The following is a 27,994-nucleotide window of genomic DNA, read 5'->3' as shown; positions in this document are numbered from 1 at the left end:
TAGGAAAAGATATTTGATCATGGCCTCTGGATGTCCTTCGTTGAGGACAACAGTATAGTAAATGTCAACACAGAGTCTTAGTGTTTTTCCTTCAAAGGAAATAGGTTAGGTGTTCAGTACTGGTGACTTTTTTTTTTACAAGGGAAGTAACTTTGGCTTGATTTTATTATTTTGCCTGCATGTATTTTTATTTTAGGAGACAAAGGCTGTGTTCCCTTTTCTCTTAAACATAGCCAAGTCTTGTTGCTCCCATATCAAAAGGAGGCCAGGAGTAATAACTTCTGGAATGAAGGAGCACATTAATTGCGTTACACTCAAATAACATAGTTGAAGAAATGTTCTAAAAATAATAGAGAAACTAGAGCTAAATAAAGAAGCTTTTCAAGATGTGGCTAAAAAAAATAGTCTGTGTCCATGAATCAAGAGGAACAGAAACATATATGTCTTGGTGACATTCATTTCATTTTGCAATAAAAGACAGAGATTGCCTTGAAGGGACTTTTGGGGTGGGATGACTTGCTCCAACATTCTGCAGTGAAAGAAGCTGCTCTATTAAATTGAAGACAAATATAGCTGGAATAACAGTTGGGAAGTTGGTGTATTTGAGTGAGTCACCGAAGAAGAGCAATAAGATAGTCATGTTTCAAACAGAGCTCTGTTCTGTCCAATAAATGTCAGCTTGACAAGCTATAATCTCATTTTTTTAGCAAATGGTGTGGGAAAGGTTTACAGAGATTGGATAACAAAGCTTTGTAGTTTCATTTAGAGGCCAAACAGAGGTACAGCGACCACTGTGGATACAGTAAAAAAATGTTTTTGAAACTCCTATAATGATTCAGAATTTATTGTTATAAATTCAGAATTTATTGTTATAAATTCAGGCAGAGAGTGCAGCAGTGTGGCAATAATGTCAAAACAGTACTATAAGGTCTCCATTTCAAAGGAAGGCATTCTGCTAGGATGTGTTAATTAAGATATTGGTAATCTTGCTAGTGTATTGTAGTGTCTTATTTACTCCATAGTGAGACCAATTGTCTCACTGGGAAACTGTTACTTTTGACAAAATATAGACTAGCATCAGATTCTTCAACATATAAATTGCATCATGTGATGAACAATGTAATTCGAAAGCACTGCTGATTTATGCAGGTCAGTCTTTAACTAAGCAAACCTCCTAAATGTCAAGCAGTGACAAAACTAAAGCACAACTATTTCCAAGAAGATTTTTGAATTGTTTACAGCAATAACATTTCAAGAACTCTTAGTTATATATAAAAAAAAACACAACCCAAATTTAGTGGAGAGTAGTTAATGAGTGAATTAAACAACGTGTGGACAGATTATTGAAAGGTCAGCTGCTTTGCACAGAGATGTTCTAGTCAATCACCTGCCGCTGTTGTCAGTTGACTAAATGCCAAGCTTTGACTACAACATTTTTCAGGGGTCTTTTGAAGTCTACGGGTGTTCCCTTTGCGTGAGTGATCTGCGGCAGGGGGTCAGATACTGCAAGATGTTTTGCCAGACTTGTTAAAGTGATCTTTATCGAGTAGATGCAGGTTGACAACAACTCTCCCTTCTCATTAGTTATACATTTGAACTTGCTTTTGGTATAGCTCTCTGGTTTCGTCACCTGGTTTGTGGACAAGAAGTTCCTTTGGGATCTATATCTGCTTTTCAAGAATGTTGAAAAAGAGTATTCCATGATGGAAGCTTTTTCCAAAAGCAAGCCTAACCCTGTGGATATTATTCTTTAGCAGGTCTTCTGTGAGGTTTCTGTTTTTCCTCCTCCCTGTCATCTCAATGTACAATGTGCTATGTTCAGTATATCCACCATTCCATCTCTGCATGATCACCTAATGGTTACAGACCCCTCAATCCCAGTTGTTTATGATCATTATGATGTATATGCTAGTCTGTCTGACCTCTAAGATTTATATCAGGTCTAAGCATAAATAAATATTATTTACAAGCATAGTGTAAGTGCATGGCATCTGAAACATCATAACCTACAAATTATTGTATCAAAGCGATCTTTTGCAATTTTGATATTACACATATTGATCTTATATAGTGTTTGCAGGTCAATGTATTGTGCAGCTTAAAAGTATTGTATAATTCTAACAGGATTTGCTTTACTATTCTGTTTTCATGTTCCGTTTTCAGATAAGCCTCTGAGCAATTATAATTTTGCATTTAACCACACATTTTTTAAGTACAGTTTGTAGGCCTATTCATTAGTTTTTATATATTTAGAGTCTCAGTTATTATAACCTATTTTACTGTGGTTATACAGTTTGTTCCAGGTTGTACTTCTTGGTGTATCCATTATACACAGACAGTTTATTTTATCCATTACTGGTATGAGTTGTGGATGGCAAAAAGAAGAAAAAGTCCTTCAGTTTAAGCAGACCAGACTGATATGTTAATCTTTGCACTTGATGACAACCAAATACTCAGCAATGCCCGCTTCCATTTTTGACCACTTGGAAAAAAGGCTTAGGATTTGTACAGTTGAGGCTTTCATATCCTCTCACCTTGACAGCTGTCCCTTTTAAGAATCAGTCAAGGAGCTCAATCTGTCTTGCAGCCACTTTGGATTGCAGCAGTGAGACTTCTTACTGTAAAAGGGAGTACAAAGAGAGAATGCTTCTCAGTCTATATGGCCAATCTCCACATAGTGCCAGTAAAACTGAATATATGTCATGATTCAGAAATTTTCTTTAAAACCAGATAATGGTTGAAATCAAATTAATTACTTTCTATGCATCTTTTTCAAACCCAAACATAAATTCCAGATTCATATTTGATACAGTTGCAGAGGAGTAGAATTTGAGAAGTGTTTTCCATGTGTGGATTTGTATGGAAACCCAACACAGAGCAGAAAAATATGTACAAACTTCATTCCATATCTCAGTGTCTTAAAGCAGTCAACCTGATGATTCATTCATTCATGAATGAATGATCCTTACTTCTTTGTACCCTACTCTTTGATGTTTTTAGAGTTGTGTTTGTAATACCATCTGATAAGTGCAACCTTTTCTGATTTTCCTGCAATGCACCTTTGGAATTTTGAAAATTAATTTTAAACATTCAGTAGGTTGACATAAATAATTTTGATGAGCTCTGATTTGCCACGGTTGACAGGTGCGATTGTACCAACTGAACACTCGCTTGAGCAGACAAAAAAACACCCCACATTCATTGAGTCTCAGTGGAGTGCTTCTCCTCAGCTTCATATATGCAGTGGCCTTTTTCCTGAGTTACCAACTGACAATCACCGGCTACCGCCCATCTTCGAGAGCATGGGTGTGTGTCAGGTAACTGACATTTCAATGGTCTCCTCACTCACTGTGTGGTGTTGAGATGTCAACACCTTTGTCTGGCCCTGACAGAAAATCGGCTCTGATGGATATGACATTGCGGGTCCTTGGCAGTACTGCTTGCATTAAAAGGTCTGTGGGAGTCCACAGCCACAGGATAAGGACTGCCTTTGCCTCCCTGTTTCACACACATTCATAAGCAAATGCACACGCATTCACACACCCACACAAGTGAAGTAACCATAAAGGCGCAATGCCAAATAACACATAATCCTTCAATGATCCATCAAGTGGTTGAGCAGCCATTGTGTTCTGACCATTAGCCGGGCGAGGAGAGCATCTTTGAGATTGTGATGTCGCTTTGCTCATTTTGAACACGGCCAAGACGAAATGCCAACTGCTAATCAGCTGTGTGTGTTGCAGGACAAGTGAGCAGGAAAGGGGACCATTAACACTTTTCAAAAATGTATGCAGGCATTTTGTCTCATTATATGTGTGGATCATAACGAGCTCCAGTCAATTACTGGGTTTTTGTTAGGAATCTCATGGAATGCGCTCATTGTGTTGTATGTACGTATGTATGATCCATCAAGATCGAGGAGAAAAGATGCAAAGCCACATAAATGGATAACAGGTTGACACAGACCTGCTTCAAATATCAAGATTCACAAGGATTTTGAAATGTGTCAGTTTTATAAGTGTTTCAGATTTTCATTTGTACAGTTCATAAGACTTTTAGAGAACATTTTTGAAAAAGACCTGAAGGGAGCACAGAGTGTTTAAAACATAGACTTATAAAGCCCCCAGCCCCACCTGTGCAGATTGACAGTTAGCTGAAAGCTTATGGCAAAGACAAATTTGTCAAGGACAGTCATGGTGTGGAAAGTAAAGTCACACCACCAATCAGTCTTAATAAGGCAACACAGCTTTAAAACTACAATTGGCAAGCTTCAACCAGCATGATTGCTAAGCAGCTAACTTCACTAATTATTAGCTATTATTAGCTTGTTAGGCCATTAGTACTATTCTAAAAAAATTCAGCATGCAAAAGGGGATTGCATTCCACATAAGGACAATTATATGAAAACTGCTAAAAAATCAATGGGCTCTTTCTCTGTGATTGTTCCTTTAACCACCTAAATAGATTTTATATAAATAAAACGAATAACTTAGAAGTGCTGTAACTAAGACTTTATATATAATCATGCTTTTGGTGACTGAACTAGAATGTAATTCGTAAATCTTTAAAATGTCTTCAGCTTAAAGAAACATTGAGAACAGGCCCGTATGTACGGTACATATCAAAATAACATAAATGTTAAATAGAACATTACCTGTGATAAATACATAATTGAGCAACAGTATTAATAATTATCTTGTGGTTTTAAATAAAAATGAATAAAAAATGCTCTACATTTTTACAGTTTTGTGTAAAAACTGATGTGCCATCAAAGCCAAGCATTTTCAGGTAACGGTTATCATACCGTAAGAGCCTCATAGCAGGTAATAAAATTGACAGCTAAGTGTCTAGCTCTAAAGAAAAAAACTATTATTTTTTTAACTGATAAAATTAAAATGCTTTTAAGTTTCAGTAGTGATGCATTTGGTAAACATTACTTAAGTTTCCATGTAAATAAAGACAAACTAAAATTGTTGTTAAAGTGTAAAGGACCAAGTCCTCACTCACTCACAACTGCATGATGGTTCACTCTGACGTTTGGATGCCTGTGCAATGCACTTGATGTCGGGGGCGGACGTTTACCAGATGGCACTTGCTCCCAGGATAGTAATGTTAAATTATCTGTGTCCAATTTACACCTTTGCAAAAGCTGAGAAAGACAGGAAAGGAGAAGGGAGGGAAGAAAGGGTGAAAGCTAAGCTCAACAGGAAGCCTGGTGGGGAGCATAACAGTTAGAGTGTTCCTTTTGAAACATATACAATTTTATTTTGGGTTTTTTTTGTGATATGATTGGTCCTTTCTCTTGTCCTCCAGAAAATAAATTACCATTCTTTGCTCATCACACTCATGCTTACAGAGGCGTACAGCAATAATAGGAGCCTGTTGAGGTCAATTTTGATTTGAATTTGGGGCACAAAAAAGCAAACAGCTCACCATTTCTATTTATTTGATTCACTTGATGGTAACAATTGAATAGGAATTAGTTTCACTTCAGTTTGTTCGGAATGAGCTCAAATTTGTCTTTGGTAATTGAATACAGCGTTTTGTTCCTTTTGTTTGACAGAAGACATATTAACAATTAATATTAAGAATTATTCATGTCTTACATAATTTTTGCCTGACTGATTCATGTAAAGAAGGCTACTCACAGATTAGCCCCTAAATAAATAGTAGTGAATTTTGTTAATGAAACAAAAATCAGGGGTATATCATTTAATATTGTAAAGGTGAATGAAACGTTAAAGAATAGATATTAAATAAACATATTTTAAAAAGCTGAACAGGTGTGCAGTGACTTCAGAATGCTGAAGAAGAAGTTGGCTTATATGCTTAAGCTGGATTTTCAGCTCCAGCAGTCAAGAACTAGTTTTGATTAAATAGGCCATGAGCGTTAACCTTCAGATGTATAATTCTTTCCTGTCATATATTCGGGTTATCAGTATACTTGCACATCATCTCCATTAAAATTGTTTAACAAAATTTCTCTCCTAAACCCTATGTGCACTAACACATAGGGTTAGTGCACATAAATTTTACTCAAGTAAGAGGAGTTTTACTTTGGAATAATATTACCCAAGAGAAAGTAAAATTACAGTGTAGTAAAATTACTCCTAAAACATCTTTTTTTCCAAAAGGTTCCTCAAGTAAATGCTTCTGCTCAGCTAAACTAAATTTATTTAGAACCACAAAAGAAACAATTTGAAGCAAATTGGCTTGTTTTAATAATGAGTATTATTCTCATGCTTCAGTGGGTTGATTGTGCCTAAATACAGATGTCAAATTTAAGATTTTTTTTTTTAACAAAGAAATAATTAAACCAAATTTACAGAACTACGGAGAATAACAACTAATTGGATAACAACTAATGTGGAGAAGAATAACTAAGCACAAGGAAAGAAAAACACAAACTGAAATGACTAAGAATAGATTTAACTAAAGAAAAACAAAAACAATGTTGATCTTGTTTGTTCATTTATTTTCTACAACACATGAGAACAAATTAACAAAACCACAAACCTAAAAAAAAGCAAAGACAACCCAAGATCTTGACAAATAAAGGACATTTGTTAAAATTTTTAAACTAAGGAACAACAATTTTAATTTTGCTTTTTGGATTAATATATTTTCAAACAAAATGAGAAAAAACACACAAGGTTTGCAACATATTGACAAAAAAATGCTGTTCTTCAGTGGGGACAGGGAAACTGATTTGAGTTTATTGAAGCTAGATGGAACTAAATACAAGTTACATCTGGAAGAGAACCTGCTACAGCCTCCAAAAGAGTTCCCTTTAATTGAGAATCTATGGAGATGCTCTTAATCTAATTTGGCTGAGCTTGAGCTATTATGCAAAGAAGAGTGGGCAAAATTTTAGTCTCCGGATAGATGACAGCTTGAGACATTCCCCAAAATACATTTTGTTTTAGTCAAAGTGAAGGAAGTTTTTACAATGTACTGATTCACAGGAGCTGAATAAAAATGCATGCAACACTTTTTTAGAATTATGTTTGGGAAAATTTCAGAAAACCACACATTGCTTTTTTCCCAGTTAAAACAATTATCCATTAACATATCAAAGTACTCTGCCTGTGGTGGTACTTGGGGTTGGGGGTGTCAGATGGTCTAAATATTATTTCAAAGAACTAAACATACAAGTTGTGTGTCCTTTGCAAAATGTATTTCATAAACATCATTCCCATCCAGGTATGCTTTGTACATTTCTAGATCAAAGGCAACATTTACTGAGGAAAAGTCCTGTTGTAAACCTGCATGTAACGTTGCCCACAAGCTCTGCCACACATCCCTGCCTGTCTTTCTTGGCAGTACTTTTGTGTATATGTGGCGGTTGCATTTTTAATAAATATGAATCCGCAACCCCCACACTCAAACACCTACTTGAGTTTTTCTTAAGGAACACGGCATGAATAATGGAAGCTGCTCAAGTGTAATGAAGGCTGTTATGCATACAGTACACAAGTTACACAAACCCTCAAGGTTACCAATTTTCTCCTACTTCTTCCCTGATATCTCTTTACTTTCCTCCCCCACTCTGTAGCTTGTTCTCACCCTCTCCACTGGCCTACTCACAGAGAAATCAGAATAGGTTTTAGCTGTTGCTAAGGGGATACTTCAAATATTTAGAGTAGAGAACTCTTGATGAACAATGATGCAAGAAATATATGATGTTGGACTAAAGAATAATAATTGTAAATGCCTTCAGATATATCATTCGGAAAGAAACCGAATGATGATTAACAGGCTTTTTAAGATAAAAAAAAATAGTGTGGCATAGATGTCTTATTTGCTATTTGAGTCAATCCTTTGTAGAACAATTTTTACTACAAATTGTAGCTGCACATATTTGGAGAATTTGTAAACCGTTTCTGCACATGATTTGCTCTTTCTATTTTGCAAAAGATCTCAAAGCCCAGTCAAACTGGGTGAGAACTGACTGAACAGCAACTGCCAAGTTTTGCCAAAGATTTTGGATCAATTTTTGGCTGTAATGACACAGTCAAAATCTAAATAAATAAAAGAATGAATATGTGTAGCTTTGAACAGCTGTGTTGCATTTTAACACTTTCTATCTTGTTAGAAGGCGAATTCCTACTCTTGTCTCAAGTCTTTTACTGCTTGTGCCAGATTGTCTTTCTGGGTTGCTCTCCATTTTGTGCCATCCATATTTTCATCAAATCTGATAAGCTGCTGAACAAAGCCTCCACTGAGCATAGTGCTGCCAACACCATGTTTCACTATGAATGTGATGTCATTGGGGTTATATATAGTTTTAGTTTTCCACCACATATTTCACATCATATGTTGAGCAGACAGTTCAGTTTTTGTTTCATCAAGCCACAGCACCTTCTTCCATAGGTGAGCTGCAAGCCCAGTGTATTAACAGAACATCTTCTAACCCCCTGCAAATTTAGGGAGCACCGGTGTTGATACTGAGATTTAATTAAATACAAATATGTTTGACCTACAAAGACATTTGATTGCAATACGTTTTATTTTTTTTTGGAGTTATCAGAGAAAGGGGGGCTGAATACAAATGCACCGCACACTTTCAAGTATTTCTTTATGATTAAATTTGACTTACTAACTTTCTCCCACTTCACAACTTGTTTTTACAAAGTGAAATTTCCCAGGGGTATTAATATGTTTGTACATACATCCAGTGTCAGTTCGGGGAATAACCCAACAATACCAGATATTTTCAATTAGTAGTCTTATCTCTTTATGTGCTTGAAAGCTGCAGCAACATAATGTTCTAAACAGAAAGGGCTATAAAGGTGATGGTTTGAAAGTAACAGCCTAGCCGTGACTGAAGCAGCAACAATCACAGGGAGCTTGCACTGTTTGATGCCAAATGGTCCCTTGAGGGGGAGGCTCAGCGGTCAGCTCCCCACAGAGACACAGTGAACACTTTGCCAATTTACCATCATTCTACCCTTTGTAAGGCAGCCCAGCACAAACACGGCTTTGTTCACTGACCTTTGAATAATTCAGCTCAAGCAAAATGCTATGACACATTTTTGATCAAAGTCTCACTATCAAGGGGAGGAGGCATTTTCTAGACGCTATGTGTTCCTCTTTACCAAGGATAAAAGCCTCCCTTCCTCAACATGCTCTGTAACAGGAAGAATAAAGCTGCAAAATGGGAAAATCCCCTGGAAATATTGGACAATCCGTATGTTTGAATTTGAGAAAGCACTTGATGCCGAGGGAAGCAACCAATGCATCTTATGGGGATTTGACCTCTGAAGAGTAAAAAAAAAAAAAATATAGTAATGTTTGGAATTTTTTCCTGAAAATCTCCTGTCGCCTCTAACTGAAAAAATTGTCGAGAGATTACAGGTTGGTGGCAGGACGTGCGTATCCTCTTGAAGATTTGTCTGGGGAAAGGCATTTGTTACCCCCCAGGCATCGATCACACTATAACTTCTACTTCCTAAGTATTCATTTGAAGAAGCGAAGGAAACAAAAAGGCTTGTGCTGACTTATAGGCTATACCTGGACTGTCCATCATCCAACAGCAGTACCTGCTTGACGGTATGCATTTTGTTTATGTGCGTGTGCTTCAAAGTATGCGTATATATTCTGCTGTGCCCATCACCCAATAGCAATATTTGTTTGAGTTCTCTTGTTGGGAAGATTCATGTTTTAGATACCCCTCTGGTGTTATGTGGAAATTGAAATGTGCTCCTTGTGGCCAGGGGGGATTTCTTTAACGTTTAAAATGGAAGAAGTTTATGAACTGTCTTTCTGGGTGTGCATGCGTCTGCATACACCTAACTTTGTTTTTGCAGTCCAAGTGCAATTTTTTTCTAGATGACCTTCTCTGTGATCTGTTTTTCATTCTTTTTTCCTGTCTTACCCCCCCCTTCTGTATTATGATGCATAGAAATAAATCTCCCTACGCTCATTCAATGATGAGACCTTGGCAAAATACAAAAAAACCTTACCTAACTTTCATGACTACTTCAAATCTCCATGGCACTGATTTAGCAATGCTTTAGGAAACTTCCACCTGGGGTTTTGGTATATTTTATCTAAAAAAATATTAAACCTTTATAATCAGATTGTGGAGTCAGAGCATCATAATGCATTTTTTTACAGTCACACCAAAGATGTACTCAGATGTAACTTGGTCACTGTGCAGGACATTCGAATCCAGGGAACTCACTGTTATATTTGAGACAACAGTCTGAGATGATATGAGGTTTGTGAAATTATACAGGCAGATGGAGCCATTTAAAGATGGGTGAGTAGTGGTCGTAAAGTGGTCAACGAGATCGGCAGTTATTCACGGACAGGATGTGACATTTAAATGATGGTTTTGGATTTGAATGCTTACTGAGATCAGATAAAGTTTTTCCAGTGTTTCATTGTCTGACCTTATTAAGCCCATACCCTGTACGGCTTTAGCGTATTGGGTGATAAAGTTAAAATGAAGGCACAATTCATTAACATACAGGGTAGATTTTTTTTCTGCAAACAGCAACACACTGAAGTTTTATCTAATTCACAACACTTTTGCCAAGGGATATTTGCTTCTTGAACTGCAGACAAACAAATTGTCCTTTTTTTTTCTGCACTGATGAATTACCAGTATTTAAATGAAGTATTTTAGGGGGCATGTTATGCAAAAAACAAAACAGGACAACCTTTTATGAATATGGCAGAATGCCATAATGGACAAAAAAGCACAATTGATTTTCACTCTGACAGGATAGCTACAACTTTGTACTGTACATATTTTTACAGACTATAAGTGTGTGGATCACTCCGTGTACTCTTCCCAAAGTCCATAAACATGCATGTTAGTATTTTTGCAATCTCTAAATGGCCTCTTGGTGTAAGTGTGTGTGTGTGTGTGTGTGTGTGTGTGTGTGTGTGTGCATATGTCCTGTGTTGCCTTGTGATGAATGGTCGACATATCCTGCATGTAGCCTGCCAGTTTACTGGCGGAGATGAGGACTCACCTGGCTACTGTGTGTTTGGTGAAAGGTCCAATCTGACATGCAAGAGTGTAAATTGGTCAATCACCACTGCACTTGATGAGCAGTTTTGCACTGACATGTCATTAAAACTATTTGCTTTGCGAAAGAGATGCTGTGATGGAGAAAATACTGGGCACAAATGATGTACAAAACAAAGCCGTGTGTTGTGCACCACACGTCTGGGGCCTCATGCGTTAAAGAGTGCACGGCAAGTTTTCACACTAAAACACTAAATCTGGATGTATAAAGCCATGAGCACGCACGTGACTGCACACCTTTCCTTTAAAAATCTCAATTTGCGGGAAATAGAGCGCAGCTGCTGGTCCACCCTGTCGCCGCCCACAAATACATAAATTAGTATAAATACCCGGAAGTCTGCCACCACGTGAAGCAATAACCATGGTAACGACCTTGGTTGTAGCAGTATAAGTATTTATAATAATAATAATTATATAATTTATTTAAAAGGTGCTTTCAGGGCACATGAGGTCACCTCACAAAAATAAAAATGATACATTTTAAAGAAAAAAAAATCCAAATAAAAAAAAAAAGAAAGCAAATGCCTGTTTGAACAGCAGCGTGTTCAGCCGGGTTTTAAAGACAGACAGCATGTCAGAGAGTCATTTGAGTGGGAATGTAGACATTTATTCTAAATAGTGGAATCATGTACATAAGTTGTACATTTACAGAACGATGTTTTCTGTCCGTAAAGGCGCATTCACAAAGCGGAATGCTCGAATGACGGATGCCTGCAGTTGCACCAGTACAGTTAACGCATTCCTTACGTTTTTCTCAGAGCTCCAGGATGATCAGTCTGAGCAATCTAAACGCTAATAAACCATCATTAATATTTTTCCAGCAGATCAAAATGATCTCCGAACAAACGCTCCCTTTGAATCCTTCAATTGGCGATGTTCTCCATCAGAGCCAAAGCCCTACACAATTACGCGGCTCACCTTTGTGCAGCTAATTATATACGTGTCTACACACCTTAATCACCTTAAAAATAATCAAACCTGACCTGTTTGGAGTTAATCTGCTGATGCAACTCTGTTTTTTTTTTTTTTAGTGAGAATAAAATTACCCCATAGATGCATTTCATGCGCTTCGGCGCACAGACCAGTGCGTTACGTCTTTATGAGACGAAAACTGAGGAAATGTATTATTTACATTCTAGTGAGGTTTTCACTTCCTCCTATTTTTATTTTATTTATTTTGTGGGCGTGTTGTCTTATTGTCTGAGGATAAATGCGGTTCAGTTTCATCGTTCACATTTAATCAATAAAATATTAAAATCATGAATTCAACTCCATGCTTGTCATCTACAGCTCCGGCTTTTTTAAATGTAACTTTCTTCCTCAGTCCAATGCTTCACTTGAAGTTCTGCACACTTAATTCTGCACACTCTTAATTAAACGTGTCTTAACACATACACACATTTACTGTCTGCCATTATAAAATGTTTGCATAAATGAGCATAAATAAGGTGTAAGCAATAAAATAGATGGTGAGCATCACTATATTGCCCACATGAACATTAATTAATTTGTTGATGAGTTTCTACTTTTGACCTTATAGCTTGGCATAGCATGTTGCATTGGCATATGCCTATAAAAATGCTTACTAAACTCTTGAAAATCTAAATTCAATTACATATATTTTCAAAACTTTGAATTAAAAAAAATAGGCTTAATCTCCCAGGACATTAAACATACATTTCTCTAAGCATTCTGTTTTTACTAACGGTGGCCTGACTATTTAAAAAGATATATTTAACCACTCCAACCAGGTGACAAGATAAGTTGGCAGCTGATTTTGATTCAGTATGGATGTGTGACATTAGGTACTTTAGGTATTCATTTGTGAATAAAACCAAATCTGTGATGGGCTGCACTTGTACTGTGCACAGGCTGTATATGTGTGTGCTCTGTGCATGTGAATGAGCAAGAATAGGTGCAGTTTTTCAAAATTGCGAACTCTTGTTTTTTTGTGTAGCTGTGCATGTAGTGACCTTTCTTAAGGAACAGCTGCGAAGTCAAGTGACAAAAGAGCTGGAAAAGGAAATGTCTTGACATTAAAATTTCCAGGCCACTGTGACTGAACCTTCCCCCCTAAGATTGTGTCCATGGTAAAACATCTTTTTTTTGTAAGGGACATTACCATTTTGCTCCCAGTTTTAGGATCAAAGACGAACAGAGGAACTCGTATGAACTGATGTATCATGTTTTTTTTTTCTCTAGTTAGTGATTTAGAACTGCCCTCTTAGTCACAGTAAGCTTAAATGGACAAATGATGAACGGATATGCAATTAGTAGAGGACTAAGTATACAGAATGCTCTGAGTTTTATTATAAATAGAATCAATTTGGTTGAAATAGTTTCTCAAAAAAATTCAGTTTTTATTTAAGCATTTTAAATAGAGTGTAAAAAAATATTTACGTTAACATACATAAAAAATACACATAGTAGCAGTTTTCAGTGTTACATAGTTTTCATAGATATAACAGATGTTAAGAAGAAGGTTACTTTTTATTCTGCATTTGTAAACATCTGGTTTCAGCTGTATTTAGTGACAGTAATTATAGCTATAATCACCAGTACTGTCTTGTTGTCACAGGTGTCTCCATTGTGTAGGTATACAGTTTCAGAACATCAAATAAATTTGAACACAAGACAAACATAGCCCAAGCAAATTAAAAAAAAATAATTTACAGGATGAGATTATGATTTTTAAGGTAAACAACTGCCCAAACAAAGCTGGATATATGTAAACTAAATTATTACTCTCTATGTAACATTTTTATGACCTTTAATGAACATTTTTTGGGGGCTGTTTGCTCAGACCTAATTCCTGCCACACCCACAAAGTCAAACACAACTTTAACCGAACCTGCCTGCCAACATTAATCAGGTTGAAAAGATCTCAAAATGGAACCCATCATGAACTGATTAAAAAAAGTTCAAATAGATGGAAACTAATGAGATTCATCAGTTTGGAAAAGGTTACAACGCCTTTTACGTCACCAGAGAGCCAATGTGAGATCCACTAATCCACAAATAGAGAGAACGCGAAACACTGGTAAGCCTTCCCACGAATGGCCAGTCCACCAAAATTAAATCAAGAACATATGAACCACTCCCAGAACATAGTTCTGTGTTTATGATTTAATTATGGGAAAGAGATTGGGCAAATATGCCATCTATCATCCCTGAGGACGTATTCTGTGGACTAATGAGACAGAAGGGGACATTTAGCCACCTAATCAACAACGTACATTGCTGTATGTTTGGAGGTGAACCACATCCCATTCCCTCAGCTAAATTCATGCAGAGGATATCAACCTATGTTATATATGCAAACTGTAGAATCCTTGGAATATGGAATCAGTCTGGATACAGTACTTGCTCATCTATTTGGTACAGCTAAAGAGCAAAATTGTCTAAATCCGCTCACATGTTACCATACCATTTGTTTGGCTTTCTAACCTGAGAAAAAGAGCGTTAAACTCTCCCTGTGGATACCATTACCTTGTGGTTGTGTGCTTGTGTCCACATGTTTGCATCGAGCTCAGTATATGGAAGCAGATGATTCTGCTACAAACAGGTTATTTATGTGTAATCATGTTAAGGAGGCGAAATCAAATATGCTAGATTAAACGACAAAACAAACAGATGTGTGTCTTCCTGTAATGTGAGTAAACAAGGGTGTGTCAGACTGATCCAATAAAGCAGGCAATATGGTGGCAATAAGCCGAGTTAAGTAAGTTTGATTCCATCTATTAACACTGTTTACCACCTCCTTTATTATCCAGAGATTAATTGCAGCCCTTAGCAAAAGTTTGGCTAAACAGAATAAGAATGCATTCGCTGCTAGATCAAATCCAAATTTAATATATTACCTGTTTTTGATTAAATGAATCCGAGGAGCATATTGTTGTTGTTGTTTTTCACAGTCATGCTTGCCTGCAAATCGAAAGAGTCACAAATGCATAGACCTCGCTATTAACATGTCGTGGGATATATATCCTTTAAATGTCTATGTGTGAATTGATGTCCAGCTAAGTCAAGGTGACGGGAAGTATGCTGAGGTTTAACAGCAATCTGCTCACCGGTAGCATATTGGTCCAATTCCAAGGGCCCAAAGAACTTCAGACATACGGAAAAAACAGCTGCTGCTGTACTAAAGATAAGCTAAACTCTCCATCATGTCATGTGACAGCTCAGAGAGGCACGCTGCACACATCGATCTCCATAGGCTTTTCTCTGCCTGTCAGACTCTAAATATATCTGCCTCTGCAAGAGAAAGTAGCCTGAGGGCATTGAAAACGCAGAAGGGGAGAGTGAGATTTAGATAAGGAAACAGTTAATAAGGAGGTAGAGTGAATATGAAAAGGGAGGAGAGACAAACTCCTGAGTGAGCACAAGTTTAAGAGAGAAGGGGGGGGGGGGGGGGGGGGCAAGAACAGAACGGGGTGAAGAAGGACGAAAACAGGAAGGATGTTGCAATAGAACACACGTTCTCCCAGGAGACTTCTACCTTAAGGGAGTGCTGTGATCACGGCTGTGTTTGTGTGTCTGCGTGTGTGTGTGCGTGCGTGGGGGCCACAGTAGGTGGCTTCTGTATGAACTATCACACAGTTTATTTATGACGGCTCCCTGCTGATGGTTAGAGATGGGGAAGAACCTGCTTGCAACTCGGTGCTTCTCTGTTTCAGCGTCGTCTTTTCATCCTCTCAGGTAAAATGCGGCTGTTTACACATAGCTTGGATCAATAGCTCTGAGACAGATTCAGGCAATTCTTCAAGAAGTGGTTAAGCACATCATTGTCATTGCAAATATTTATCAAGCCAAAACACATGAAATAGTTTTAAAAAGGGTTCAGTTATTATTCATTGCAAGGAGAGGCTCCACAATCTGTATTAAGGAAACAACAGAACACAAGTTTCTCTATATGAAACAATGATGAAAGTTAAATAATTGGAAATTCAGAATTAAAAACCAGCTGAAATCCGATAGCAGTAAAATCTGAATATTTGATAGAGCTAGCTATGAAGCATATTACATCGGTATGAAATCTTATATACACTTGGATGTTACCAACCAATGGAAAAATAGACAATATCTCAGCATGTAGCCCTCATTTCACTTCAGTTCAGTTCTTTATTGTAATTGTCATAAATATATAGCATATAATATTTTAAATCAGTTTTTTTTTCTTATCTAGCTGAAAACAGGTGATAGTTCAGACTATTCTATCCTTATAACTTAATTTGTATATAGGATATACATGGCTAAGCAGAAAACGGTGGACCGAGTATGATTTCAGTATTTTCAGCAACGCTGAAGAGCTTACTTATACTATAATGGCCAGCAATGATGGCTCACGAAGTCCAAACAGACATACATTTCCTGTGTTTAGTTTGGAACTCATAGCAGAACCAAATCGCAACAGAATTTGTTTGCAAGCTGGCCGAGACCACCTCAAAAAGTGGGTCTTAGCCTGGCTCGCACCAGGATCCACTTGAGTCTGTTGACACCTGCACAACAGCTCCAGACCAACTGGGGAAACAAACTCCAGTCCATTTAAAGTGGACCAAATGTGTCGGGTGTGGATATACCCTTACACAACAATTTGAGAGCATTTCTCAAGAAAGACCTCACTTTTGGCATTTTAATATTATGAGATATCGTTGCACAATGTGCACACATTCACCTCACCTGAAATTCTAAAACTTCTCAGTAAAGACGGACGGATCTCAATATCTGTTGGCTGTAGTAGGGAGGCACTTCTGATCGTATTTGTGCTCTCTTTTGTCTCTCCGGAGAACTGGACATTGTGTAATCAATCAGAAATGCTCTGCTTATTGCAATTTAAAATGGGGGAAGAAGAGAGCTGAATAAAAAGTGTTTTATGCTATTTCAGCTTGACTTACAGAACTGTTGTGTTGGTTGCCTAGAAACTGTAATACTCCAAGATAGGCCACATGTGCAGAGACTCTAGAGGATAAGTCAAATAAGACGGCCAGTATATATATATTTTTTTTCACTTTTCATTGCTGTTTGTCTTCTGTCTCCCTCCTTATGGTTTATATATTCAGCTGTTATGAGAAAACAGTGGCAAAAAAAAAAAAAATCTATAAGTTTGTTCCATCTTTTATCTCAGTGGTTTAGAGATCATACAGGCACTGTTGTGCCATGGAGCTCACACCTTGACAACTAGGATGAAAGGCAGCTATAGGCTGAGGTCAGACAGGCTGAGGGAATGTTTCACAAAGCCATCAGTCTCGTGTAGAAAGCATTACTGGCAGAAATGTGACATCCACTGCCCTTTTTCTCTGTTGGGCTCTCTCCTTCTGAACCGGTGACATAACGGCAAGCTGTGAAAATATCAGTGGAAATCTCCAAAGTACATTTGTTTTCTGTATGCGAACGAAAACCAATACACCTTTCTTTTCCAGATAAATCTGATTGTCTTTGCTGTGATTCTCAATCTTCTGCCCCCATTATGCATCACCAGAGACGCCATAGACCAACATTCATGCAAATTACATTTAATATTCACTACAAATTGCAAGGGGAAAAAAAGTCTTCATCTCATTCTCAATCTCATTCAAGAAGTGATACAGTACTAACAAAATATAATCATCCCCATCTGGCACTAGAAATTGGCTATCAGGACTTAATCGTACTCACATATAAACAAAGACGTATCTACATATGAGAGAGTCAAAGTGGTCGTCCTCTGCTTCTAGCTGCCAACAGCTTGAAGTTCTTCTACCCATACTAGTTTTTACTTACTTTTCTCACAACAAACTCGATATATTAAATTAGTTGTTTGACAGGAGAACTGTTTAGAAATTAGTAATCAAAAGAAAGGAAGGAAGAAACAAGCAATCTAAATAAACTCAAACGTGGCACCTACCATGAGCTTCTTCTTGTTCTTTCAGCTTTCTCTGTTCTTCAGCTGCTGTCTTTTAGAGGTGTACATGTTTTCAGGCTCACTGGAGGATTTCCAATAGATCCATCAATTTGGCAAAGCAGTGCGTGTGAAGCATAAGAGTCATTCTCCAGGGATGTACTTCCAAATGCAGAGGCACACATATGCACACCAGTGGACAATCTATGACTTTTGTTTGGTTTACCCTCTCTGCTTTAACTGGCAGGGTGTCTCAGAAGTGATTCTTTGGTGCTGCAGTTCCTTTTGGTTTTTTTTGTTGTTTTTTTTAACATGGCCTTGTTGGCTCATATATTTTTTTTCCACTAAGCTGCTTATAAAATACTCCCACATTGTGGCATATTCTCTCTCTGTTCTTCATACTGATTACAATGTTTCCTTTCGCACTATTATACCACGGTGTTTTAGTTTACGTGTAAACTATGGTGTGCATTTGTATCCAGCCCCATTTACTCGGATACCCCTTATAAAATCTTATGTCACCAGTTTCATTCAGAAGCTGTGTGGTCACTTACTGATATATGATCACAACCATCTGCAATTCAGTCTCGGTTAACGCTGTGTGGTCAAGAATCACATAAGATGGAGTTCAGTTAGAAAAGAACAGTGTGAATGGTAAATGGCTTCCATTTGTGCTTTGCAGCACAATCTGTCATTCATCCATACATACACACATTCACACACTAATGGGGATAACCTACAATGTGGACATGGCTGCTCTGGGGCATACTGACATATGGAGGGCTGCCGTGCAGTTTGTGCCGCTGGGCCCCCTCACCACCAGCAGCAGGCAAGGCCGGTGAAGCAACTCACAGAGGAGTGGGGGATCGAACCCACATGTTGCAAAATAAACTCCTATCTCATGAACCTCTGCCACCACACTCAAAGTTCTGACCTTGCTCCTGCAACAATTCGGTGGCAAGACTTGGAAAAACTTTGTATACAAATGCAATTATGTATAAATACTGTATATACTTGAGACATTTCATAAGAAAGAATGGGTAAGATGTCTCTCTCTTTTTGTGAGGAATGGCGGTAGAGAAATGTATGTGCATCTTAAGATTTCCAGCTGTGATTAGAGTGAGAGTTGGTATATTGTGTATCGTCTCATGGGGCTGCACACAAATACACTTGTTTAATGTTTTATTTCAAAGGAAACATTACAACTACTTTTATTTTCCTTAAGATTCCAATTATGTTCTACTTTCTGCTGCTCTTCGCTTATAATCCCCCCCCAAAAAATACATTGAAAAAGAGGTGTATATCCACAGAACCATCTCTTATCTGTAGCCTGTGGTTTGAACAAGAAAAGAAGCACAGCTCTTGCTAATAAGCATGAAGGATTCTATTTGCATGTATCCTTACAGACTTTGAAACTTATCTGAAGGCAACATGGTTTCTTTCCCAATCCACATGATGTGACACCACTAATTAAAAGGTGTCACACTATAAAGTTTCAATTTGCAAATGAGCTAATTCAGGATGTTCTCTTTAAGGGTTGAGCAATCCAATGATTTTCACACTTTTAACTAGCGTTCGAGATCAACATAGAGTTGCTTCTAAATATGTGTAACAGATACCCACACTCTGCTCTCCCTACACTTATCTAATCTGTTGCTCTGTCTTCTGTCTTTTTCTTTCCCTTTTTTTCTGACTTCTGCCTCTCTTGCTGTTCATCCAACCCCTCGTCTCCTACTTGGGGAATGCAGTGATGGCTTCAAAAGGCAAAGTTCGAGGTGAGTCGTGACTGCTGCTCAAATCCTCTGCTGTTGTATCTTCTAAAGCGACTCTGGCAGGGCTCGGGGGGTTTTAATTGTCATTTTGGGACTCACAAAATGATCATTAGTTTTAAGATTAAATTTGTTTTGCCTGGCAGAGTTTCTGAGTGTAACTTCTTGTTTTTTTTAATTTTTCAACTGAATCTATGTTGAATCAGAATCTGGTAATAATTTATCAAAATCCAACTCCAAGTTTCCCATTAAGCCGTTGTCGATCTCATGTAACTTTACCCTGAGACTATATGGGAAAAGACAAATATCCACAATGCAAATCCTCTTAATTAGTGCTAATAGTGATTGAACAACTTTCATAGAAATGTTACAACTATATATCCCTTATATTAAATAGATGCACTGTGATCTTATTCCAGCAATGTTACCAGCATGTGGAATTGGCTTTTATTTTAATAAGCATTGCCTGTTTTTTTTTTGGTTTGTTTTTTTTTGGTGCAAATATAACAAAAAATATTTTTGAAAAAAGGTATTCAACCTTAGGAATATGCACTGCTGCGAAAAGATTGATGTTCTTTCAAACTGAAGGTACTGGCTTAACACAAATGTACCACAGAGAGCAATAAAAAGAACAAGATGCCCAGCATCATATCGTTCCCACAGAGTCCTGATCTCGACATTGTAGAGTCAGACTGTGGTTATATTCATACATAGAGTGGACTGTCACCGAAGAGAAAAGAATTAAAAAATAAGTACTGTCATTTTTTTATGTAATCCAATGAGAATTTGTGTTGTAGAGTTTGAACCTCACTCAGGTTATATAATTTCTTGTAGTTTTTTTTGGTTAGGTACAAAATCCTTACCAGTTTTAATAATCGCCATAATGACATTTTCGATCCTTGGTATTATGGTTTTAAAATGAAATGACGCTTTAAGCCTTTTTCAGTTTCTACACAAATAAAAAGTCCCTGATTTTTGACAGCAACATCTCACATGCATTGAGAAGGTGGGCACTGTAAAGCAATTATCTTCGAATCAGCAAAGACTGCCAAATGAAACGTGTAGCTGTAGTTTGGCGATATAACTTGACAAGTTTTTTTTTTTTTTTTCACTGAATATTCAAGGTAACAGCATGATTAGCCCAGCAGATAGCGCTAAGAAAGTTAACCTATATGCAGATGGTTTTTTTTAATAGTACCAGCCTGTGCATCTTTCTTTTGTTGTCTCCTTAAACATGAGGCTTTACGTCTGAAGCAGATGCCAAAATAGCCTTCCTGAAGTGTGTTTAATTTTTTCATTTTTCATAAATTCATGTTTTTTCTGCTACCCAGTTTTGTCATTTATGTTTTAAGGGATTTATTTCTCCAGCTGGTGCTGCCTTTCAGGCTGGAATTACAAGAATTTCAATTCAAAGTTTTCCTCTTAAGTTGTGGTAAAATTTGGATTATCCGTTATTCCCAAATGTAGGCGCCTCCTTCCATTACAGTTTCTCTTTATCCTACTTCCCCGTGTCCTCATCAGTAGCAATCGTAGTTAAAACATGAACATCATTTTCCTCTCACCACGTCACTACACAGTCTTCACATTTCCCTGCTGTGTCTGAATGTTTAATTCATTCAAGCTCTCTCTCAAGCCATCAACATCCAGCTGAATGTGTTGCACTGCAATATCTCATTCGCTGTTGAGTCCCTTAACTCTTTAAAGGCAACCCTTACCACATGAGATGACTCCATAGAGATTTTTCTAATCTTTTAATAGAATATCAGAGATTTAAAACAAAGCCCAAATCTGTTGTATCTCTTTCTAGTATACAGTGATTGAGATAGTTAGAACCAGAGATAGTTAGAACATTCTGGTTCTATCCTGTTAGATTTCTTATGATCTTGGGCAGGAAAAGGGGGAAAAACTGGCCTGTTTAACACCTCCAGTAAAGTTGGCAGGGTAAATTGAGGCAAGAGGGGTGGGACAGGCAGAGGAAGAAGGGAGCGCATGATCATAAATGCACACAGGGGCTGATGAATCGTGTTTGAAAACAATGGAGATAATCAGAGGACTAGGCAGAGCAGTAAAACCTGGTATGATATGCAAGGAGCGAGTCTACCAAAATAAAACTGGGTAGGGTATACAAAATGCAAAGCAGCTTTATTAATTTCATACACCATTACAAAAGACAGCAAGGCAGCAACAGCCTTGCTTATCACAAATAAACCCATATTCAACAGGCTGCTTTAAAATAAATGCTGTGCAGTCCAGTATTTATAATCCTGTCGGGGACTGCTTGTGCTCCGTTTTACATATTTGGATCAACTGCCTTGATATATGTTCTAGCCTGCTAATTCTGTGCATATTTAATTCAATTATTGTGAAGCAGGAAATGTCTAAACCATGCATTACTGTTGGTACTACGGAGCAAAATTGATTCATATTAATGAGCCAATGGGTTCTGTTCCTGCAATGATGGAGGCATTGAATTCAGTTAGTTTAGAGGGAAGTACTGTGAGTGAACTGGATTACTCTAAACTAAACATGCGTTCTTCTTCTGTGAATACACTGAAACAGAGTGTTTGCAATGCTTTTTCACTATTAGAATGACTTCACAGTTATATATACACAAAAAACTGAATACATTGAAATAACCTTGGCTGTATTATTCTACATGGAGTAACAAGTCTTGTGATTGTGAAACATTCACTATTTTTTTTTAATGAAACAAATTTACATTCTAAATTTTTACCAGAACTTGATTCATCTGAAGTCAAAATCATATATCATTTCCTCTTATCAAATGAATGATTATTATATCCCCACTAATTATTATTTGTCAGGTCATGGGTCTATTAGATACGAAATGTGCATGGTGAGTTCACATAGTTCCAACAAAGAGCCAGAAGAAAGTACGAAGTATCTGATTGATATCTATTTTGATAGTATTTTTTATTTGTCCTCCAATTATTCTCTCCATGATGGACATCAACCAAAAAGGTGTAAATAAAATATACCTTACCTTCAAAATTAACTGGACTGATGTTCAGTGTGGAGAGATGTATTTACCAGGATAAATGTTCCTCTATCCTAGAAATTTTCGACATTTTTCTTATGTTATGTTCTAGATATTTACTAGCTGCAACCTTTGAGCTGTGGCTGAATAGACACCAGTCACTCACTGTGCACCTTTGTGAGAAATAGAAAATTGCAGCAATCATGAAATCACTGTCTCCTTCCTCTGCTCTTTGTGTGGCTAAGGTTAAGCCACACATGCAGTTTAGCTCATTTAGCAGAACAAGACTTTTTATAAAACAATCTGTAATGTGCAGAGATGGCTTTATTTGAGTTTCGGAATCTATATTATATGTGAAACAGCTTGTAATGGGTTTTTTAGTCCTGCATTTTATTTCTGTCTGGAGCTAGATTAGATGTTTGCTGTGCTAGATTCACTAAAGCACTGCTGATAAAGTGCTGGAAGGTTTCTGGGAAGAAAGTAGTCTGATGCACCTTTCATTAGATATTCTGTGAAAGAGCAAGACGGTTGATACACTGAATCTGTTCTTGCATACAGCAAATATCTCAGTCTTCATATCACAGATACAACGTAACAAAAGAAGAGATTCACCCATCAAGAGAGTGCCCATCTTTGTGTTATCTAAATAAAAACAGACAGAAATAGAAGGATAAGCTGAAGACTGTATCAGAAATGTTCCTGGAAGATCATTTTGACTTCTGCTTAGACCAAGATTATTATCTTTTTTTGGACCTGCCATGATAGTTTCTGCAGCATTTTTCCCTTCTCATTCTCTCTTTTCAAATTTTAGCTTGATTAATATGAGCGTTAACATCTGTAATTTGCTCTTTGTTCTTTGCTGGATTTATATCCCCTTATACAGTTTGTACCCTGGACTAGTGTGACAGAGGTTATTGGCAATGATGGCCTCAAAAGTGTTAGAGACATTTGAATACAATCTTTAAGAAGAATAAAAAATATAGAAACTAGAATGGAAAACAAAAGATTCTTCTGGTAGCATTAGCAATCTTTTTTTTTTTAATTCAAGAAATTGTGCATACTTATATTTCATTTAGAGAATGAAGGTTAGGTTGTATTTATTTTTGGCATAAGAATAAAATAGTCATTGTGAAAAAAAAGTATGCATTTAAACTCTAGAGTTTTTGTAGTTTGTCCATATCTGGGTTTTTGAGGTTGAGTTTTTTTGGGTTTTTTTTTTGTTTTTTTTACATACTTTTCCATTTCCATATTTTCTGTCATTCAGAGTGCAGCTTGTTGTTGTTGCCTTTATTTATTTATCTTTAGAGTACAAAAACAACTTATTTTGTCTCTTCCTTTTGTGCCTTTATTGTCTTTGTGTACTCTGCGCTGTTTTTTTTTTCTTCTTCTTCAAGCAGTGGAGCAAGTTTTTGTTGCTTCTAACTTTTAGTGATAACAGTTATCTTGCATATTTTGTTCCATACGTTTTTGGCAGTGTTTCCTCTTATATTGAAATCTGATCCATTTTGCTAAGTGTCTTCAGGGGGATAAGTCCTTGCTCTAAACTACACTAGATCCATTCAGCTCAATTAACCTACTTTCTGAGGTAACTCTGCCATCGTTGAAAAGATGGCAGGAAGGATTTTTCTGTACTGATGTGTGTTACAGCCGACCTGAAGACACTCTGTTGTATTAATGCCATAAAAACATATGCTCTAAGTTAACCATTGTGTTCCTTATTTTATGAAATATCCATCTTTGCATAATCAGCCCTAAAGGCTCCTCCTTCTCCAGCTCTTTACACTCTCTTTTCTAACTCTGCTAACCTTGCAACTGCGTAATCATTGAAGTAATTCTGTAAATGTCATGTGTGCCAATTGTACTGGAAGTCTTGAAGTAGGAATCTACATAAATATATCTGTCAGTGTCTGAATGTGGTGGAGCAATTCTTATGGATTTTTCAAACAGGTTTTTCTTCATCAAGGTTGAATTATATAATGCCGAAGTAACTTTAACATTTTTCCCTTTATTAATCTCCTTGAAACAGCAGATATAGTCTGTAATAGAAGTGAGTGTATTTTAAATAACAAAAACCAAGAGTTTAACGACTTTTTATTTTCAAACTTCTCCAACAGTCCAATGACTTTATTAACATTTGCAAGTTTATGCAAGCAGAGTGTTTTTTTAAACATCCTCCAAAATAATGTATGATAAAGGAATAAATTTCCATTTCAAATGACATTCTACACTCCTATCTCTTGCAGTCATCACCAAGTTACTTGAGGTTTCTCAAATTATTTATTCAGATGTATTCCTCTTTTATTTGGCTGATCTAAGCTCAGCTTTGAAAGGATATCTGCATTGTCAACCCTTACGTCGTGAATCCTGTCTCTGAATCACCGTAGAAAAGAACGGCAGTAAAGTCAGCTTGACATGAGCCAAATGATAAAAGCTGTTTTTAAAAGTAGCATTTTCTGCCCACTGAATCTTGCAGCAGACTCAACCCTGGGGCAAAGAGCATTTCCCCAGATCCCTCTCAAATGAACAGTATCTGTCAACACATCAGGACACATTAGAAAATCACAAAGTATCATGTTGATGTGGGGAGTTTGGGAGTTTGTGGTGGCAGCGGTGATTAGTCTGATTTCCCTCATGAATGTAACCCTTGCCTGCGATCATCAAGCTCTCATTCCATATGAAAGCTTTAAAAATGAATCCCTTCGTGTGACTTTTAAAAATATATCTTCTGTATATAAGAATCAAGTCAAACACATTTCCCTCTGGATCAGTGTGAGAAAAACACATACAATAAGCGTGGATCCTTTTTCAATGCTTTTGTCACATTTAATTTGTACCACTTACCAAACCAACAAGAATCTCAGACGTCTATTTATATAATTTTGAATACATGTTTCAAAATGTTTGAGTTTCATTTTACCTGCTTGCAAATGGCTGATGGATTTTCCAAGTCCACAAACTGGAATTGCCTTCTTTATTTTTGTTCCTGCTTTGATTTCATTTTCCTCCAAATGTACTTCTATCTTCATCTAACTTGCCTTTTCTTTCAGCTTCTTCTGCTCACTTTTTTTTTCCTCCAGAAAGCCCTGTATGAAGTATTTATGAAGGCCAGGTTTACCTCTGTAATAAAACCGAGATGTCTGACCTTGGCTTTGAAAAGATAGTGAGATCCCTAGCCATTTTGGGCTGAGAAAGCTTGAACTCAGGCTGCTAACATGCAGAGAAGTGATAGAGCTTTATATCGCTGGCTCTTATATAAATGTGGCTGAATCAAGGGCAAGAATACTGGGCAAATTACATGTATCAGGGAGTGTGTCTGGTCACCAATTTGAAATTAGTTTGTGGGCTTTTATGAAACCTGATATATAGAAGTGGGTTAAGGAAAGATTCTTGGGTTAGAAAAGGTAAAAATAATTTAGTTTGTAATGGCAAAGAGAAACGGTTGTGTGGTTCTTGAAGTTGTCATACCCAGATCTCACCAAGTGTTTATTACATTAACACCTTCCCATGCTGCAAAACAAATTATTTCAAAAATAAAAAAGCACTGCCAATATAAAAAAAAGCCACTATCAGCTGTTAATTCTCAACAAGAAGCCCTATTTTTTATTTATTTATCTTTTTTAAGTGCTAACAGCATTGAAACTAGGTAATATTTTTCTTACCTGATTCCAAGGGCTGACTTGGACGTCAGGTTTGTGATGGCAGCACCAACAGCTGCCTGGCCTAATTACCGTATGTAAATGACAACAGCGCTGCCATAGCCAGCCTCTCAGGTGATGGATAATTATTTTCATATCTCCAGATCAGATGCAACTGTCCTGAGGTGGTTGTTCGCCAGCACTTCATACAAATGTAGCTCCGCCCTCAGCAGGGGTTGCATTCAATTTACTCACTGTGGGAATCTTATCACTGTCAAAAGAGCAGGTTTGGCTTGGAAATGCATACTTACACGCAAACGCAACTCCTCACACTAATACGCAGATAAATAATATGCAGCTTAAACAGAGGAGAGAGAGCAAAAAATAAAAATAAAATAAGAACAGGTTAAATTTCTTCTGCTGTCTTTATAGTATGTATTCATGCACTATGTTGCTAATTGCATGACAATTTTCTTATTTATTTTTTTTATATTTGGCACCTCTCCATTCCATATTTATATGTAGAAACCACAAACTTAAGAACTAGTTTTGTCCCTGCCATGCTTGATGAAGAATAATTACAGAGCAGATGAAAATAATAGCATTGGCGCCTTTAAGTTTCAACACATTGCTTGAGATATTCTTCATATTTTCCTTGTGCAGCTAATTAAATTAAATTAAATATGACTTTTCTGTACTCCTTAGGTTTGACATGTTATTCTGTTCTGTAAACTAAATATAAATAATGTAAAACCAAATAATATACTTTCTTGAGAACTCTCTTTTCACTCCACAAGTCAGAAAATATCAAAGTAAATGTTTTTACAAACTTCTCTTAAACCGTTGATTAAAAAATTTGTTTTTTTTACTTTTATTGAAATATACCAGTAACATACAGAAACCATAAATGTTTTTCCTGAGCAGTGCCTGTAACACGGCTACTTAAAAAAAAATTGAGTAGCCTACCAGGAAAAGTTATTGATCGCTATTTTCTTCATTTTTCTGCACACTAGTTATCTTTTTCAGTGTCAGAATTGAACAGCCTCACACACACACACACACACACACACACACACACACACACACACATGCAAACACTTCTTCAGTCTCTCTTTCATTGTCGCTTTGGTCTCAAGGCAAATTCACTCTGGAGCTTGTTTTGTCCTCTTCACTTCCAGCAGTTCAGCCTTTTGAACCCCATTGGTAAAAAACTGTATGTTAGCCACATTGCGATGTTCGAATCTTGTTTAAAAAAAAAAAAAAAAGTCACGGCTGATAGTCTAGAAATTACAGTAATTCAGCAAATTATTACTTCACCACATTGGCGCACACATAGACCACAGTGCCCCAAACTTTTAGTCCAAGGTAATCAGGGAAATATTAAAGCTGCTGTCACAGTGTTCTGTATGTTGCCATACTGGAACATGTTTCGATAAATACCTATTGGCATTGATCTGAACAAGGGTTGTAATTAAGAAATCATTATATCATTCTTATCAATCCAGTATCATGATGAATAGCACAGATGTTTTGTTTTGTCAGAAATTTGTCTAAACTTAATAGCATAAACTGTATGACAATCTAAAAATAAGGTTAACCTTAACTTTAGACTGACTTTTAAAAAGAAGTTAATGTAAAGTGCTCTTATTTGACTATGAATTAAGTAATGGTGAG

The 27,994-nt window shown here is 36.9% G+C and overlaps 1 protein-coding gene across 2 annotated transcripts in view; it reads left to right on the top strand.

The window, feature by feature from the left end:
• The window catches only part of LOC106921101 (cell adhesion molecule 2-like), a 226,413-nt gene that overhangs the window by 128,285 nt on the left and 70,134 nt on the right, over window positions 1-27,994 (top strand). The window contains exon 1 of one of the 2 annotated variants that reach the window (XM_088012686.1): window positions 19,404-19,693. The exons of the other annotated variant lie outside the window; for it this stretch is intronic. Coding sequence (XP_087868812.1) covers window positions 19,669-19,693 — 25 coding nt within the window. The 5' untranslated portion in view covers window positions 19,404-19,668. Of the gene's footprint in view, window positions 1-19,403; window positions 19,694-27,994 lie in introns of those variants that run through there. 2 annotated transcript variants of the gene reach the window in all.

The sequence above is a fragment of the Poecilia mexicana genome, unplaced genomic scaffold (genome assembly GCF_051168715.1).
Source record: "Poecilia mexicana isolate PSO_F unplaced genomic scaffold, ASM5116871v1 scaffold_14, whole genome shotgun sequence".
Taxonomy (NCBI): domain Eukaryota; kingdom Metazoa; phylum Chordata; class Actinopteri; order Cyprinodontiformes; family Poeciliidae; genus Poecilia; species Poecilia mexicana.
The sequence above is the reverse complement of the archived record's forward strand: the minus strand, read 5'-3'. Positions and strand labels throughout refer to the sequence as shown.